Below are 19,523 nucleotides of genomic sequence, written 5' to 3' on the forward strand. Positions count from 1 at the left end.
ATTTCACCTTGACCTTCCCCTATCTTTTTTTACATTTTTGTTTATGTTTAAGGCTTCCCTACTTGTCACACTTCCTGTAAACATCTGCTCATCTGCTAGGACAATGTTATGGTATACTGTGTGAATAGTATTACCATTGCTTATTATTTCCGCTCATTTCTTTATGCTACTTTGTTTTATATTTTTATGAACACTCCTGAAAAAGGCATTGTGTTCCAAAACATGAACTGTGTTGGGTCACCTACATATTAGTTACTTTTAACTCTGCTCATTCATTTATTCATTCAATTTTCTATACCATTCTCCCAGGGGAGCTCAGAATAATTTACATGAATTTATTCAGGTACTCAAGCATTTTCCCTGTCTGTCCTGGCGGGTTCACAATCTATCTAATGTACCTGGGGCAATGGGAGGGGATTAAGTGACTTGCCCAGGGTTACAAGGAGTAGCGTAGATTTGAACCCACAACCTCAGGGTGCTGAAGCTGTAGCTTTAACCACTGTACCCAATTCTCCCCCTCAAGCATTTATTTACAACTACAATTAGGTTGCAATAAAGGTCATCTAGAGGGGTTTAAGTCTCTGACATTTGAGGCTTCCTACAAAGTCCTGGCAGGTAGATGGAAATTACTCACTGGTCCCGGAATAAAGTGGAATTGTACAAGAGCCAGTCATTGCAAAATTGTACTACTGACAATAATACATGGATTGCACTTCCATTGTTTGAGTACTGTATACAATTATCTGTCCATGCCACTTATAATATATGTTGGCAATACATAAAGGATAGTGAAAAGTTGTTAGTTGAAATTGTGCTACTTTTACTCTGCTTATACTGAAGGACATTATCCAGATTTATTTCTTGCACATCACATTACTGTTTGGACCAAAGAGAACTGATGGCAGTCCAATAAGATTACTAATCCCAATAAAAGAAGCTACTAGTGTGGTATGCTTCTGCAAGTGCACCATCAGAGGGGTGGGTTAAGGGCCATATCCTTTGTGCATCCCTTCGTGCAACCAGAGGACACTGATCAACTTTTGGAGATTTAATTTCTTATAACTGATTTGTTTTTGCAGATTATAGATTAGAGTTACTGGGCAAGTTGTGGGGGGTGTTAGGTAGTTGGTAGACATGAATTATGGTTGGTTTGGAGTGGATTGATATGGAGCTGCCTAGCGGGAACAGCGCAGAGCAAATAGCAAGCTATAACAGAGACCTTTCCAAGTTCTGGACAGAGTGGCCCCGATTCTCTAAAAGTGCGTCCCGATTTTAGGCAGCTGTAGGCGTCCTACAGCTGTCTAATCAGCCAATCGGGATGCACGTTTTTTAAAAAAAAATGCTCCCCAGGCAGGCCGCCTATATTGAAGGTGAGGCCCGCAAGACACCTAGGCCCTGATTCTGTATAGGATGCCTGGGAGAGGCGTCCTATTCAGAATTGGCCTAAACTAAACCCCGATTCTGTAACCGGCGTCCATGTTACAGATGCGGGTTAGAGAATCGGGTTAGATTAGACACGGCCCGCTACACTTATCGCGGCAAGGGATCTCTCTGCCGCTATAAGTATAGCGGGCCGTGGCCCCCTGACCGATCACTGGCAGGAGGGTGCCCAAACCCTCCTGCCCGAAGACGCACCCCCCTCCCCGACACTACCGACCGCCCCCCCCGACACTACCGATCGCCCCCCCCGACAATATCGGTCGCTGGCAGGAGGGTGCTCAATCCCTCCTGCCCGAAGACGCACCCCCCCCGGCGCTAACAACCCCAACTCCACCAAACCTGTTCTTACAGATGGGTCTTGCACGTCGAGCAAGCAGGCACGCCTCGTCGAAATGAGGCGGGCCCGCCCCTTCCAGGCCCATCCCGCCGAAGCCTAAGGCCTGATTGGCCCAGGCTCTAGAAGCCTGGACCAATCAGGCCTTAGGAATAGCGGGTCCGCCCATCCCTACTAAGTCTAAGGTCTGATTGGCCACCGGGGGGGGTGCGTCTTCGGGCAGGAGGGATTGGGCACCCTCCTGCCAGCGACCGATATTGTCGGGGGGGATCGGTAATGTCGGGGGGGGCGGTCGGTAGTGTCGGGGGGGGCGGTCGGTAGTGTCGGGGAGGGGGGTGCGTCTTCGGGCAGGAGGGTTTGGGCACCCTCCTGCCAGTGATCGGTCAGGGGCCATGGCCCGCTATACTTATAACGGCAGAGAGATCCCTTGCCGCGATAAGTATAGCGGCCGCGTCTACTTACAATGTAGACCAGCATTTTGCTGGCCTACATTTTTAAGCTTCTCATCTACTAGGGAGACGCGTAGGGCCGCCTAGGTTCAGCCTAAGGCCCGCCTAAGGCCCTTAGACGAGCTTAGGCATCTTGCGGGTCTCCCTAGGCTCCCGGAGGCGCCTTCAGGCCTGCCTGGGGAGCATTTTTTTTTTAAAAAACGTGCATCCCGATTGGCTGATTAGACAGCTGTAGGACGTCTACAGCTGCCTAAAATCGGGACGCACTTTTAGAGAATCAGGGCCAGTGTGTGTATATATGCAAACATTAAAAAAATCCTTATAAGGATAATTAACAAAAGATCAGGAAATTATGGAGAGAGAGGAAAAAAGGGAATTAATAGTAAGAAAATCATAGGAATAATAATGATATATATAATTGTGTAACTTGCTGGTTAAGCAGAACTTAGGGAAAAATTGAGTGCATAAAATATCTGTAGAAGTAAAGATGTAAAAGTATAATAGTTCTTTCTCTTTCCTTTTGTTTAGCTTAAAACAAACCTCAGGTCCCCGCGCTTTTTTCTGTGTTCTTTGTTTAAACTGCTATGCCCAGGAGACTGACAAGAGCTTCTAGGCTTCTGGTCTTGTAATGAAGATATATGATCTTGCAGTCCATTACTAGTAGAGAAGGAGCCTTTATCTCTTATATGTGCTTTAATAATTATTGAATATGGGAAACATGAATGTGTGACTGTATGAGTGAAATTTGGGATCCCAAAGAATGAAAGATGACCAATGGTATGACAGTATGTGTGATATTTAACTAAAAACTTATATTTTCTGAGGATTAGACTTTGGAAAATCCAGATGAGAACATGTGGAGGTTGACCTAGCTGATCTTTAGCAAGTTCAGGGAGTGTTGCTATGGAGACTATCTGTGGAATGTGGAGAGGCTGGACTGTAGGAATCTGTCTTCTTATCCTAAAAAGTTTGAGCATTGCAACTTTCTTTTATCTTAATTTTATATACTATAATACTGTATTGGAAAGAATGACCCTTGTTATTTCCTTTCCACAATAATTAAGCATAAGTAGAATAAGTTTAAGATGAACAGTGAACCTTTTTGAACCTGGATCACTTAGTTGTATGCAAGAAGTTTCTTTAGATTAGATTGTTTTGTTAAACCTGAAAGAAATGTAAATTGCAGGGAAAACTGATGTAAGTTCAAGAAATAAGCTTTAATCTCAGGCTACAAGGAATGCGAGTGGCTCTCTGTGAATATTGCCTGTCAGTTTTTCTATGAGGCAGAGAAGAATCGTGATTTAATCTCGTTTGCACTTAAAGGTTTTTTATTTTTTTTTAATAGTATTTCTGCTTAGAGTATGTTTTATACTTTAAGTAAACAATGGGCAGAATGGTAAAGGCAAAATAGTTTGCATACCTTTGTCTAAGGGTAAAATTATTGTCTATCTACAATAATGCATATTTCCTGGCCCTTAAGAATATATCTATATAATCATATTATTTTATGTAATCCTAAATATATATTTAGAATGTTTTAGAAATTATTGTAACAGAAATATATATTTAAGTTTTATACTTTGTAAAACTTTTTTCTGTTCTGAACCTAAATAGTCTAAAATAGTCAAGCCTTTTAAGAGAGCTGGTAGCTGAGCATTGGAAAACTGAAGCGATGTGTCACCGGTCATTGTGATAGTATATAAACAACCATGAAGCTCTGATCAGTGGAGATTGTTCTCTACATGTATAGAAACTATACAGAAAGAATAATTACGGGGTTATGGCTTATGGAAATGCAAGTAATACATATAATTAATTGGCATTTTAATTTTCATTCTAACCTCAAGTTTAATTTGATATGAATTGAATAAATAATATTTTCATGAAAATACCTATTTCTGTGTGTGTCATTGGCATAAGGTACCCTATATGTTGAGCCACAATGCAAGAAGCGTGCTAAGGATCTGGTCATAGGAGCCAAATTTTCAAAATGACTGGGGGGTGCTCAACTCAGCATACATTCTATAAGAAACCACCTAGTTTTAGATGGCAAGAATGCACATAAATCTCCTCTTATAGAACACCAGCAAAAAAGCATGCACCATGTTTTGATGGCATACACTTTTCTAGTAGACATTCACATAGGTAAAGATTGGGCAGAGCAGGAATGCAGCATGTGAATCCATATGTAAATTATAGTATTTCATAATTTACACATCTTCTAATATCTAGGACTAAGCATTTAAACCAGTCATAGGGCACCTTATGGGCAGACTAGATGGGCCATTTGGCCTTTATCTGCCTTCATGTTTCTGTTTCTTATATGTGGTATATTTTCTGCTACTCATTCTGTAAAGAAAAGTAGGCTCCTACTTTCCCTTGCTTATTTTTTTATGTTAGGCACCCATTTATAAAATTACCCTCATGATTTAGGCTATGGGAGTGAGGCAACACCATAGCAATACCCCCTCATTCATGGTGTCCTCTTTTTACTGCTTCCTTGAGACGCTTTACTTTTTTGCAGCAATCCTCGGCGAACACAATATACAGGCACTTTGTTACTTATCTTCATTTTTTATGGTATGTCCCAACCTTTTTCACCATGGACCCCTGACGAAGGTTTGTCCAAAACACGGACCGTATCGGGTCCCTTGATTGGTAAAAGGGTTTTATTTTACTTATTTGCATTTTAATTTTGGTACAATAAATTTTTGCCTGCATCTTGTACACAGTCTGCAGTTTTGTTTGTTTCTTCTTCTTTTTCTTTCTGTTACACCCACATAGATCACATACTCTAAAAGTTAGTCCCAAGCTGAGTCAAGAGTTGATCAGCAGAGCAGTATTAAGAGTGAGAAAGGAAGCCACGATTCAGTAGCTGATCTAAGAGGGAAACCAAGCCAAGAAACACATATACCCCCCTTTTACAAAACCGCAAAAGCAGTTTATAGCACCAGCTGACGCATTGAATGCTGTGTGCTGCTCCAACACTCATAGAGTTCCTATGTGTGTCAGAGCAGCGCACAGCATTCAGCATGCCGGCCAGCACCAAAACCCACTTTTGTGATTTTGTAAAAGGGGGATAGTTTGGAAGCAATGTGCCCCTTGCTCCCTTCCAAACTCTATCCATCTCTCCTTTCACCTCTTCATGCTGATGCCATGCTATTTCTTTGGGTTGGTGCAGCATAATGAGTCTACTTGGTCCATCTCTACTGTCTCCCATGAGATGTAACAAGTTAATGCATAGAAGCCAACTTTCAAAATGATTGGAGGGGGGGGGGGCTAAACTCTGCAAAGTCAGAGTAATGGTGTTTGCTCAATATTGGGGGTGCCCAAGCACCCACAGGGCTGGCACCAATGGGTCTGGTGTGGATGATATGTCAAGGAATGTGTGAGTTAGAGGAGGCTCTTGGTGAATGCTGTTGCTATTTTTCCTTAAGTAGACCTGGATCCCCTGCCTCCCTTTGGACTCCTGCTCTCCTACTTTGGCTGAGTATGCACAAAAAAAACATATATATAGACAGATATAACCTCAACATACCACCATGCTCACATTTTGTGAAATGAACCTAAAAACAAAAGGGAAAGTGTACATAGACTTACCTTTGAAAAATGTTACATATACAAAGTACTGATAAACTTTTGCACCAGCTTTTTATGGAAAACAAGAATACATTTGAAAGTGCAATGTACACTTGTTATTTATTTATATAAATTTAATCAACTGCCTGCCCAAAATAACTATTCAGGCAATGTACATAAACAATAAAACGGACAATTTAGAGAATGACAAGGAAACAAATTTGTCCCCGTCCCCGCATGATCATCTCAATCCCTGTCCTGTCCCCGCAGGTTCTGTCCCCGTCCCAACCCTGCAAGCTCTGCCCTCATCTGCACAAGCCTTGAACACTTATGATTTTAAAGTGTTCGAGGCTTGTGCAAATGATGAAAGAGCTTGCAGGGTTGGGGCAGGGACAGAACTCACAGGGATGGGACAAGGATGGAGATGATCCCACGGGGACAGGGACAAATTTGAATCCTTGTCATCCTCTAATCGACATAAAATACTAATACAAAAAATTAAAGAAATAAAAAATTGTCAAGAAACACTTCCTCTAGATAGAGTAAGAGTACATGCATTGCAGAATAATGTGTGTACTTTTAGCCAGATTGAGGGAAAGCAATTTTCAGACAACCTATTTATCTTGAGGGATCTTATTTTCTCCACAATACCAAATATTCATTTTTTTGCAAGGGAAATTTCAGTATTTCACCTCAGCTCTGCTGATCTTTGTCATGGGGAAAATATGAGGAATATTACCTGAGCCTTTCTGTGTCTCTCTGAAATCCCATTGCTCACAGGACATGGGAAAGCACTCTTGAAGGTGTTTGATATATTCATTGTGACTTGACATGGTGATGATATCCTTGGTAGCATCTCGTCGGTACACAATTTTACCAATCCCTAAAATCATGAAACCAAGAAACTCAGGATCAGATTAAACAGGGCACAACATTTTTTTATAAGACTGCAGGTCAATTTTCTTGCACAATTTTAAAATAGCTTGTCATTTGCCCAAGGTTTTCATTTTTCATGAGGAGAGATCTCATGATTAATTTTGTAACCACCATAGATAATTCGCAAGAAGTAATGGTTGGATTAATAAAAGAAAAAGATATTTTAAATAGACAGATTGAACAGCTTGAAAACTATGACCGCAGATTGACTTTGAGATTCTTGAATTTCCCTAAATCTCTGAGTGTTACTTCTATTGAGTTGCTTAGAAAATATTTGATTGAAGTTCTAGGTTTTCCACCAGAAAATATTCCTCTGGTTAACCGTATCTATTATCTGCCTGGGGAAAAGGAAATGGGAGCCATTTCAGAGAATTTACAGAAGATTTCAGATGAAAGCTTTTTTAACCATGAGAAATCTACATAAAATAAGAAAATTCTTCGACATAGAACAATATAGGCTCATTGTCCAATCCCTAGTCTTGGGTCAACTGGACTATTGCAACTCCCTCTATCTGCCACGCCCTGCCAACATGCTAAAACAACTACAGACTATACAAAATACTGCTCTCAGATTGATCTACTCACTAAGAAAATATGACCACATCACCACTGCTTACCTAAACTCACACTGGTTACCAATACAAGCACGAATTCAATTCAAACTTTACTGCCTACTATTCAAAGCGTTAAATGGGTCTGCCCCCTCCTACCTAAACAACCGCCTAAATCAGATCCTCACTACTAGACAAAGAAGAACTCTGACCCCATTTACCTACCCTCCACTCAAAGGTACTCAGTGCAAGAAGATGCTTGACACTACTTGCGACGCAAGCAGCAAAACTCGACCACTCCATTTCCAACCTGCTGACAACAACGAGCGACCTCAAAACATTTCGAAGAGAGATCAAAACCCTGCTATTCAAGAAATATGTTTAGACACCTTAACTCCCACCCCCTCCCTCACCTCCCCGGTAAATTCCGTTCTCAAAGCCTCCACTTCTCTGGTAATTTTTTCCTACTCTAAATATCAACCAAGAATACAGTTTCATAAAATGTCAAGCTCCTGGAAATGTCCAGCATTCTTAGTTGTTATCCTATCTGTAATATTGCCTAGAAATGTCCAATACTTATTTGTTATCAAATTCGCAATATCTCCTAGAAATATCCAGCATTCTTATCTCACTTGTAACCAAAAAATTGTAACCTTCCTGGAAATGTCCAGTTAGCTCTTTTGTAACCCCCCTCCCTCACCTCCCCGGTAAATTCCCTTCTCAAAGCCTCCACTTCTCTGGTAATTTTTTCCTATTCTAAATATCAACCAAGAATACAGTTCCCTAAAATTGTAAAGCTCCTGGAAATGTCCAGCTTTCTTAGTTGTTATCCTATCTGTAATATTGCCTAGAAATGTCCAATACTTATTTGTTATCAAATTCGCAATATCTCCTAGAAATATCCAGCATTCTTATCTCACTTGTAACCAAAAAATTGTAACTATCCTGGAAATGTCCAGTTAGCTCTTTTGTAATCCGTCTTGAACTGCAAGGTACAGGCGGAATAGAAGTCACTAATGTAATGTAATGTAATGTAATGAACCATCTTTGAATATTACGGACATATTAGAATTATCTATTACAGAAAATTTGGAAAGAGCAACATTGCTGGTGCCCTTTGTTTTTGAACAGGACGTTAATAGTATCTTCAAGCTGGTTTTTCATAATTCCCAGAAGTCATTTTATGGAGAAAATTTGGATATTTCCAGATGTGACTATACAAATTCAAGATTGTAGGAAATTATTTCTTGCAATGAGACCAGATGTGATTTCTTTGGGAGCTACAGTCTTGCTGTCCTATCCTTGCAAGTGTCTGATAAAATACCTAGGGTTAAAGTATGTCTTCTTTGCCCCAGAACAGTCAAAATCATTTACAAAGATGAAGAGTCTGGTAATTGGAGAGGTTTAATGTTATAGAACAGTAAAATATGTAACCGGGATATATCTGTTAAGCCATACCTATATAAGAATTATGATAAATTGATAATCTCCTTATTAGTTTATACCTGGGTCCCCCCCCAACAATTATTGGGGTCTAAGGAAAATTTATTTTTTTTAATTTTCATCCTTTCAATTTTCTGTATTTCCTTAACAATAGTTGTTCTTGTATTTAATTTCAAAATGTCATTAATAAAATAATAATACAAAAAAATTTTGTAACCACCATGAAGGTAGCACATTCAGCAGTATATCAAGTCATAATAAACTTGGAACTTGCAATTTCTGAAGATGTAAACAAGTAGAGTAGATAAAGGTAAGCTAGTTGATGTTATAACACATTTTAAAGTTTGTGCATGTTGAGAAAATCAACGTGGAAGTGCAAACATCTAGATAGACTCCCATTATTTTAGAATAGCAAGTCTGCATGTATAAATCAGATGTGAAATGAACAGACCCCCCAACCCCATGAATCAAAAAAAATCTTGTGTAGAAGAAATACATGGAAATGTCCTGAAATAGGAAGATGTTTATGTGCAGTAGCTCAACAACAAAATAGGGGCTAAAAGATGTGCAAGTGATGGGAAAATGTGTATATATGTGTATCCCAGTCATTCCCAACACCTGCAAATATAAAGCTGGCTCCCTCTAATCATCATTTCATGTGTATATTCCATCAATTTTTTCCATTAAATTTTATTGCTAAATTTTATATTAATATATAATAGTATAAAGTATAAAATACAAAGTGAACACAGTTGTCAAAAAGATATTATAGGTATAATAAGTTATCAAAAGGTATAATTTATCTACCTCAGTAGGAAAGAAGAGTTTAAAAACAATTTCTTAATATAGTCCCATGATCCTCTAATAGCTCCATACTGTACACTTCATCCACTTTTCCTGCAATGATTAACCTCTTTGAAAATAATTCTGTTTGACCTTCAAACCAGGATGTCACAGCTTCCTTAATATCTTAATCACTTGAGAACCACTGTTCATAGAGAGATTTCTTCAAAACTCAGAATAGGAAATAATCTGAGGGAGCCAAGTCAGGATTGTAGTGTGTTTGGTTCAGCTGCTGAAACCCACATTCTCAGATGGAAGCCTGTGATTGTTGTAATATGCACACTGGCACACTGTCGTGACACAGCAGCATGTCTGCTGTGAGTTTCCTCATCTTTTCTACTTGATTACTCCCGCAAAGCAATCATTGTGTTGATGTAACTCTCCCCGGTTATGGTTGTCTTGTGTGGCATGAACTCCAGAAACAAAAGTCCATCATCCCAGAAGACAGTTGTGACTTTGCCTGCATATTTTTCTGTCTTTAACTTTTTAGGGGTAGGGGATGACTTGTGCTTCCACTGCATTGACTCCATTTTGGACTCAGGATCTCTATGATAGACCCAAGTTTCATCTCCAGTCACCAAGCAATGAAAAAATTTCACTTGGTTTTCACAGAGCATCTCCAAGTTCTCCTGACAGCACTGGAGCCTCGTGGCCTTCTGACATGGCATCAGCATTCTTAGAACTGAGTAGCCAGGTTTGCTCATGGGTGGGTAAAGAGTATATGAAACATGGCACATGATGCAAATTTTATTAAAATAGTTATTTTGTTTATTAATTGCCATAATGAATTATCAAAAAGATTATTGCGTCATCTGGAAGATCTTTACAGACGCCAAATGTTGGCCTTTCTGACAAAGATCTCAACCTGATAATTCGTTGCTCCCCAATATATACCTTCAGTCCAATCTGACATCATTGGTTGTCAGCCAATCCACTAACAGATTTAGACAAAGAAATTCCTTTACATAGTTTTTCAAACTCAAAGACAAAGTTTTTAAAGTCATATTTTTGTTTACATTAATTTCTGAATATGCATAAACATTTTTTATAACATACCCAATACTCTTTTTGTCATACTCAAAACTTATATCAGACAGTTCGTCTGTGTGAAAGTCAACCTGCTGAAAAGTTCATGTCCCTATCAGCACTAAAGGAAAGAAGAGGGGCTATTCCCCCTACTCTGAGTCTCTCAAAGACTGGTACACTGTTTCTGATTCTAACTATTTCCAAATGTTGTTTCTTAGGCTCCCTTTAAGTTTATTTAGATTTAAAATACAGTGGTGCCTCACACAACGAACTTAATTGGTTCCAGGAGCAAGTTTGTTATGTGAAACGTTCGTTATGTGAAACGCGTTTTCCCATAGGAATACATGTAAAAAAAAATAATTCGTTCTGCAGCATAAAATATGCTAAGATGACATAAAAAAGATAAATTTTTTGTTATTATTTTTATTTAGATACATCTAAAAACATACATCTCCCTGTCCTTTTACTTCCACTATCTTCCTATCCCATCTCTATTCCCTTTTGTCTCTCTCCCCATGATCAATCATCTCACCACCTCTCTCTGCCCTCACCCTCAGGGTTCAAGATTGCTTCCACTCTTTTTCCTGTTGTTCTCTCTGCCTGTCACCCTATGATTTAGCATCCCTTCTGCCCTTGTCCAATATTTCCCCTTCTCTCCCTCCCTCTCATCCCCTGCTCCAACATGTGCTTTCAGCGGCCTTCTCCCCCCTTAAGCGTCTTTTCTTCTCCACTCCACCTTTCCTCCCTCCCTGCCTCCACCTTTGTGGCGCTTTTGCACCCGACCGACAACAGAACAGGCCCGGTCGGACAAATCTCCCTGTCCTGTAGCCGCGAATCTAAATTACCTTCTTACAGCAGCTGGATTATTGAAGCTGCTGTAAGAGGTAATTTAGATTCGCGGCTACAGGGCAGGGAGGTTTGTCGGCCGGGCCTGTTGTCGGTCGATCGGGGGACCTGACCAGCTGTGCACATTCTTCGGGGCGGACCGCCCCCTCCCCCCTCTTTCGTTCGCCATTGCCTTCTTCCTACCTGCCCTGCCACAGCCGACCGGAAGTCTTCCTGATGTCAGCGCTGACGTCGGAGGAAGGGAGGGCTTTGCTTAAGCCCTCCCTCCGACGTCAGCGCTGACATCGGGAAGATTTCCGTTCGGCTGTGTGCTGCGACAGGGCAGGTAAGGAGAAGGAGACTACCCTCAACCAACCCCGCTGCGATCCAACCCCGCAGGAACCCCGGAAGGATGCAGCTCGGGCGACTTCGTTGTGTGAAACGAAGTACGTTATACGGATCACGACATAAAGTTCGTTGTGCGCAGCGTCCGCTGTGCGAGGCGACCGTTATGCGAGGCACCACTGTATATATTCTCTCACATATCATTACCACATGTCACACACAATCGTTCGGGGCCCCTTTCATCCATAGATCCACACAATATATTTCATTCATATTTAATGCAAGAAAGCTTTTATTCTATGCCCAGCATTGGAATGTGAAATCAAGCTACCCAGCTCAAGCACATCTGTTATCAATTAGACCATGATGTCAAGGCGGGAAAAACTGAACAAAGAACAGACAGAAAATCACTGACACAAAATGGAGTAAAGCCAAGAAGAAGACAGAAAGACAGAACCCAAACTTCTTGAAGTCAGATACACTTTTAGGGGAAAATTCTATAACCAGCACCTAAACTTAGGTGTCAGTAGGCACCCTGCGATGCCTATGTTAATTGAAAAATGCCATCAGAAACAGCAAAAAACAGCAGTGTTGAAGCGCCTACCGACACCTACAAAGGCAGCTAGAATCACGGCTGGGTAGCTGCTTTAGGCTGCAGAATGCCAAAGTAGGTGTGGCCAGTGACAGAAGTGGCATTAGGTGGGTTACAGCGGCTACCTAGCTGCGAATCATGCCAAGATAGGCGGCTGAAATGTAGGCCTGGAAAACCCTGGCATATATTGCAGTTGCCTATCTTTGCTGCTAGTCCGCAACAGCCATAAGCTGATCATGGCAGAAGAATTCACCCAGATCAGCTGAGCTGACAGGGCTCCCCTTCAGCCACGGGAGGGGCCTTATGCGATCAGTTTATGGCTACTGCAGTCTAGTGGCAAGTATAGGTGGCTGAAATGTAGACCAAGGTTTTCCAGGCCTACATTTCAGCCGCCTATCTTGACTTAATCAAGTGTGATTCTGTAACCGACACCCTCGAGTGATTGACACATGATCAGCAGCCGCTGACTTGGGCACCGGATACAGAATCTGGGTGTTAGTCTCCATCACCTCCAAAAGGAGGCCATTCCATGCATTCACCACTCTTCTCATGAAAAAGTATTTTCTGAGGTTATTTCTTAATTTATCCACCTTTACCCTCGACAGGGAGGATCGACAAGAACACCATCTGTGCATCTACTGGCTTCACCTTCTCTCTCAGAGTTACAAAGTCACTTTTGATACATTCAGAGGAGTACCTAGCAGTATTGTTTATGCAGGACTAAGTGCAAGAAGTTACAGAAAACAAAAAAATGTTGAAAATGCAAATCTGTGTTGTTGCCTTCCAAAACAACACTACCTCCAAGTCTACCTACTTTTTTTTTTTCATTTGAATTTTTTTTTTATTCATTTTCTTATGTTACAACAAGTGAATTACATATTCTTTATACAAACTTATATATACACACTTTTTTAAAATAGATGCAATTAATATATCAGAATTTTAAAGTTACATATTTCTTATTAATTATAATAATAATATCCCATCCCTCCCCCTCCCTTTCAATCAAAATTCCATTAATTATATTATACATTTAAATTTTTATATATTGTATATTATTCAAAAATATGTTCCCCCTTTCCCTTCTAATCAAATTCTAAACATGGGAAAATTATTGTTCTTTACAAAATTCTGTTAATGGTCTTCATATTTTTTGAAATTTATTAATATATCCTTTTTGTGTTGCTATGGTGAGTTCCATTTTGTATATATGGCAAACAGAATTCCACCAGAAAGTGTAATTTAACCTGTCATGCCTTTTCCAATTGAATGTGATTTGTTGTATTGCTATTCCGGTTAAAATAAATAGAAGTTTGTTATTACTTGATGAGATTTGACTTCTTGCTCTCATTGTTGTTCCAAATAATATAGTATCATATGTCAAGGCTACTGGATTTTCTAACATCCTATTAATTTGGGGCCAAATTGATTTCCAGAATGGTTTTTTTTTTTTGTTTTTTTTAATCTTTATTCCTTTTTATTTCTTTCAACAAGTGTACAATATTATTACAATTAATTCACATAACTCACTTGACATTCTTAAACAATATTATTATACATGTTTTAATACCCCCCATCCACCTCCCATCCCTTCCCATATCAACAAATTATTTCGTCCAAACTTATACATACTTATACATCCCTCTTTCATAATACAATTAATCTTACATTAAATCTGTCCCTCCCCCCACCCTTTCTTCCTCAAACTCTTTATTCATTTTATTATACAAAGTAATGCACAACAATATATATCTCATCATAGTACATATATCCCCTTATATTTCATAACAACATATTTCCAATAAATTTACCCTCTTTCCTTTTCTATTCATACCTATATACCATGTTTCTTATATCCATTAATCAGTTGAAATATACCGCTAGCTAACTAAATTATCCTATCCCCCCCACCCCACCCCATTTTTATAAATTATCCTCTAAGGAAAAAGAATAAATCTTAATCATTATAATAATCAATTAATGGCCTCCACACCTCTTGAAACCTTTTAAAATACCCCCTTTGTATTGCAAGAAATCTTTCCATCTTGTACATATGACAAACTGAGTTCCACCAGAAACTACAATTCAGTCTAGAACAGTCTTTCCAATTAGTTGTTATTTGCTGAATTCCCACACCAATAAGAATCATCAATAATTTATTGTTTGCTGCAGATATTTGGCATTTGGCTCTCATACACATTCCAAAAACCACTGTGTCATAGGATAATGCCACATGACTCTCCATCAATATGTTGACTTGATCCCAGATTGATATCCAAAATGCCTGAATATATGGACAATAAAATAAAAGATGGTCTAAAGTTCCAACTTCAATTTTACAATGCCAGCATCTATTAGACTTAGAGCAATCTAATTTTTGTAATCTAGTAGGGGTCCAGAATGCTCTATGCAACAAAAAGAACCATGTTTGCCTAATAGATGCTGACATCGTACCTTTAATTCTCCAAGACCAAATACGTGGCCATTGAGATGCATTAATCTGATGCTTAATCTCAATGCTCCAAATATCTCTTAATCCATTTTTAGGCTTCTTATTCAAATAATTAGATATAATTTTATACCACTTTGCGGCCTGATGACCCAGAAAATCTGCCTGGAAACATAAGAATTCTAAGCTGTAATGATCATTTAAAGATTTCCATTCAGGGAACCCCACCTGAATAGCCTGCTTCAATTGCAACCACTTAAAACTTTGTTTTTTATTCAGACCATATTTATGTTGCAATTGTGAAAATTCAAGCATCTTACCATTATCAATTATTTCCGTTAATGATCTTATACCTGCTTTAATCCAATCTTTCCAGACAACCTTAAACCCGCCTATTTGTATCTTGGAGTTTACCCAAATAGTCTGTTGTTTCGATTTTAAAATAGAATCAGTAGTTAATTTGTCTATAAACCTTAATGTTTTCCAAGTATCCATTAATACTCTATTGTCCTTACGTATTCTAGGCACTTTTATACCAAGCAAAAGATCAAGCCTAAGTGGAAAGATAAGTGATCTCTCCATCTTTAACCACTCTGGTAATTGTTCCAAAAGCTCTGGGAGGACCCAATACATACCTTGGCGCATGATATAGGCTTGATGATACCTATAAAAATTGGGAAAATTTACCCCACCCTCCTCAATTGGTCTTTGCAAAGACACTAAAGCCACTCTTGCAATTTTACCCAGCCAAATAAATTTAACCAGAATACTATTTAATTTTTTATAGAAAGACCCCTGAAAAAACACTGGTATCATTCCCAATTGATAGCAAACCACAGGCAAAATCATCATTTTAACAGTTTGAATTCTTCCCCACCAGGACAAATGTAAAGGATTCCATTGCTCACACATCTCTGTTACTTTTTGTAATAAAATTTTTTGATTTATTCTCATTGTCTCTTCGAGTGTTTTATTCAACCAAATACCTAAGTACTTTATTCCATCCTCTTTCCATATAAAAGGGAAAGAATCAAATATACCTTTTGTACAATGCACATTTAAAGGTAAAATCTCTGATTTAGTCCAATTTATTTTGTATCCTGAGAATTTTCCAAATGTATCTATTACCTTCAGTAGACATGGAATTGTTGTTTCCGGATTCCTCAAATGAAGCAAGATGTCATCTGCATAAGCAGATACTTTATATTCCACTCCAGCACATGGAATACCCTGTATGTCCTTTGCCTGTCGAATAGCTAATAATAAGGGTTCAAGAACTATATCAAAGAGCAAAGGAGATAATGGACAACCTTGTCTAACTCCCCTCTGCAACTTAAAAGCATCTGAAATATTATTATTTATATATAAGCGAGCAGTTGGGGAGCTATACAGTGTTTGAATCATTTGTATAAATCCGGATCCAATACCAAACCACTCCATAGCTTGATACATGAAATTCCATTCTACACGATCAAAAGTCTTTTCAGCATCTAGTGATACCGAAAAAGCCGGATCATTAATTTGTTTTGTTAAATAATACATCTGAAATGCCAGTCTAGTATTATTAGAAGAGTGTCTCTGAGCAACAAATCCAGTTTGATTCATTCCTATTATATGCGGAAGAGCTTTAGCCAATCTTAATGCTAAAATCTTAGCTAATAATTTACCATCTACATTTATTAAAGATATAGGCCTGTAATTTGACACCAATGTTGGATCTTTATTTGGCTTTGGCAAAACAATAGTTAAAGATTCTGCCATAGTGCCTGATATACAACCTTTATTCAGTTGATCCTGATATAATTTTAATAAATATGGTAATAGGGAAATTTGAAATTCTTTATAAAACTCTACTGTAAATCCATCTCCACCTGGAGCGGTCCCAACTCTAAGGGATTTCAATGCCATTTGTAACTCTTTTAATGATATAGGTTTATCTAAACTTCCTTTTATATGATCAGGAACCTTAGGACCTTCAATTAAACTCAAAAAATCCAACCCATCTTTCTCTTTATTTAAATAAGACTCCGAAGAATACAGTGACTTATAATATTTTAAAAATTGTTTTAATATATTTCCAATTTGAGAATGTGAATTGCCTAACTCATCCTTAATTATGTTTATTTTTTCCTTCCTTTTCTTTGCTTTTAAATAATTTGCCAATAATCTTCCAGCCTTATTTGCACTACCATAATATATCGCTTGTTGAGCAAAAATATCTTTCCTTACTAACCCAGAGGAAATTTCATTATATTCACATTTTTTTTTTAACAATATTTGAAATGTCTCCTGTTCCCATTTATTAACCAATTTTAATTCCAAATTTTTAATTTCTTTTTCCAAATTTACATATTGCTTTCTTAGCTGTTTCTTTTTATATGCAGAATATGATATAATTTGTCCTCTCATAGTTGCTTTGAAAGCATCCCATAAAATTCCAATCGACATTTCCTCTAAATCATTAAGTAAAAAATATTCATTAATTTTAGTTTGAAATTCTGTGCAAAATTTAGAATCAGCAAGCAATGCATTATCAAACCTCCATACCGGTTTAGAATTATCTTGATCTACTAAATTAACTTCTATCCACACACCACCATGATCAGATATTATTATTGGTTCTATGTCAGCTTTTACAACTTTCTGTACTATCTGATCTGAAACAAAAATATAATCAATTCTTGAAAATGATTGATGAACATGTGAACAAAATGTAAATTCCCGATCATTAAAATGAAGAATACGCCATATATCTTTTAAATTACATGATTGTATCAAATTATCTAACCCCATTGATTTCATAATTCTACTTGGTTTTTTATCCATTATTGGATCTATAACAGCATTGAAGTCCCCAGCCACCACTAAATTAGTAGTAGCCAGTGGTAAAATTAATTGTTGTAGAGACTTAAAGAATTCACTTTGATTCGAATTAGGGGCATATACATTTAACAACGCCATTGTATTATTGCCCATGCTCATGTCAACAAGTACCCATCTTCCTAGAGGATCTGCCTTAATCATATTAAATGTTGCTGGACATTTTTTATTTATCAATATTGCTACTCCTGCCTTCTTTTTTATCGCTGGTGCAAATAAACATTGTTTTATCCAATTATCTGACAGCTTCATAGACTCTATCCCAGACAAATGTGTCTCCTGCAGAAAACATATATCTATATTCTGTTGTTTGATATATGACATTACCTTTTTCCTTTTTACTGGGTGATTCAGGCCATTAACATTTAAAGAAAATATTTTGAAAGTCATTACACAAATAAAAATTTAATATCTAAGAATCTCCACTTCAATATCATATTATACTCCTTTTCCTTATATCCATACTGTAAATTATCTCGGTCCCCTTCCCCCCAACACCTCCCTATCTCTCTATCAACATATTTCCCCCAATTCACAAAATCTTTAATAAATACTATACCAACATCTCTTCCTCCCATTCCCCTCCCTACTCCCTCCCTTCCCCCCCAATTAATAATGCAAACTTGGAAACGCTCATATATAATCAGGTGACAAAAAGCTCCCTTCAGGCTCTGCCATATACATCATTTATCACTCTTAATAAGCTACATTATATAATATAATATCTTTCAAATAATCTACTAAGTTCAAATTTCATTTATTTTTATTTTTTTTTTTTATGTTTTTTTTTATTTTTCATTTATTTTTTTATTTTTTTATTTTCTTCCCCTCCTTCCCCATTTTTTTTTTTTTTTTTTTTTTTTTTTTCTCCTCCCCCCTCATTCCCCCCTTTTTCCTCCATTCCCTTTTCTTCTTCCACCCTCACTCCCCTCCCCACTTATCCTTAAATTATAAAACATCTATAGATTCAGAATCTTTCCCTCACATGCCCAAGAAACTCATTTTCTTATACCAATATCTTTTAATATTAAATTGAATTTACTACAAATAAATAAATCAATATTATTGTATTCCTGTGAAAACAATTACATGTTAATAAATTATTCAATTTTCTAATTGCATACCCCCTTTAATTAATCTAAAATCACCTTCTTAACCTTAAACATTAAAGTGATATTAAAATATATCATTATATATCATAAATAAACAATTTCATCAATCTTCCGCTTTGTGTAGAAAAACTCTCCAAGCATATTCAGCTTCTCCCCATCTCTTCAATTCTTCATGTCTTTATATCAGCTGCTTGTTTTAACTAATTCATCACTATTATGCATCCATTTTTATCGTTCATTCCCTTTTTTTTTTCCATAAAATCCCTAAACAGTTTCAGTTCCTTTAATATATTATAGTCATATAAAAGTCTGAATAAATCCAACCACACTTTCCAGTTTCATTATATTTAAATTGTCATCTATGTTTCTACAGAGTCATTCATACACTGAAGAGTCAATCCAAAAGAAATCTGATGTTCTTTGCTTTACAGTCAATTCATAGTGAAATTATTCTTAAATCCTGTTTAGATACTGCTTTATCCTTTACATCTCATACTTTCCTTGATCTTTCTTTCACTTCTTTCAAGTCACTTCTTCTTCCAAACAACTTGCATTTTTTTATAATAAGTTTATATTCTCTTTAAAATTTAGGATTTATCTGCAATCAGGCTTCTGTCTCCTTCATATTTCCAAATTCTTTTCCTTTTTTAGCGCAGTTCAAGTAATCATCCAATACAATTCTTTTTCTGTTTAAACCACCTCTTTTCCTGTAAAGTGTC

At 37.6% G+C, this 19,523-nt stretch overlaps 1 protein-coding gene across 4 annotated transcripts in view; it reads right to left on the reverse strand.

Annotated features, from left to right (window-relative positions):
* Positions 1-19,523, reverse strand: part of HEATR4 (HEAT repeat containing 4) — a 252,604-nt gene that overhangs the window by 134,183 nt on the left and 98,898 nt on the right. For all 4 annotated transcript variants that reach the window (XM_033951548.1, XM_033951547.1, XM_033951549.1 and 1 more), the window contains one exon: positions 6,542-6,685. In XM_033951548.1, the coding sequence (XP_033807439.1) occupies positions 6,542-6,685 (144 nt within the window). The remainder of the gene's footprint in view (positions 1-6,541; positions 6,686-19,523) is intronic.

Source organism: Geotrypetes seraphini, chromosome 7 (genome assembly GCF_902459505.1).
Source record: "Geotrypetes seraphini chromosome 7, aGeoSer1.1, whole genome shotgun sequence".
NCBI lineage: Eukaryota > Metazoa > Chordata > Amphibia > Gymnophiona > Dermophiidae > Geotrypetes > Geotrypetes seraphini.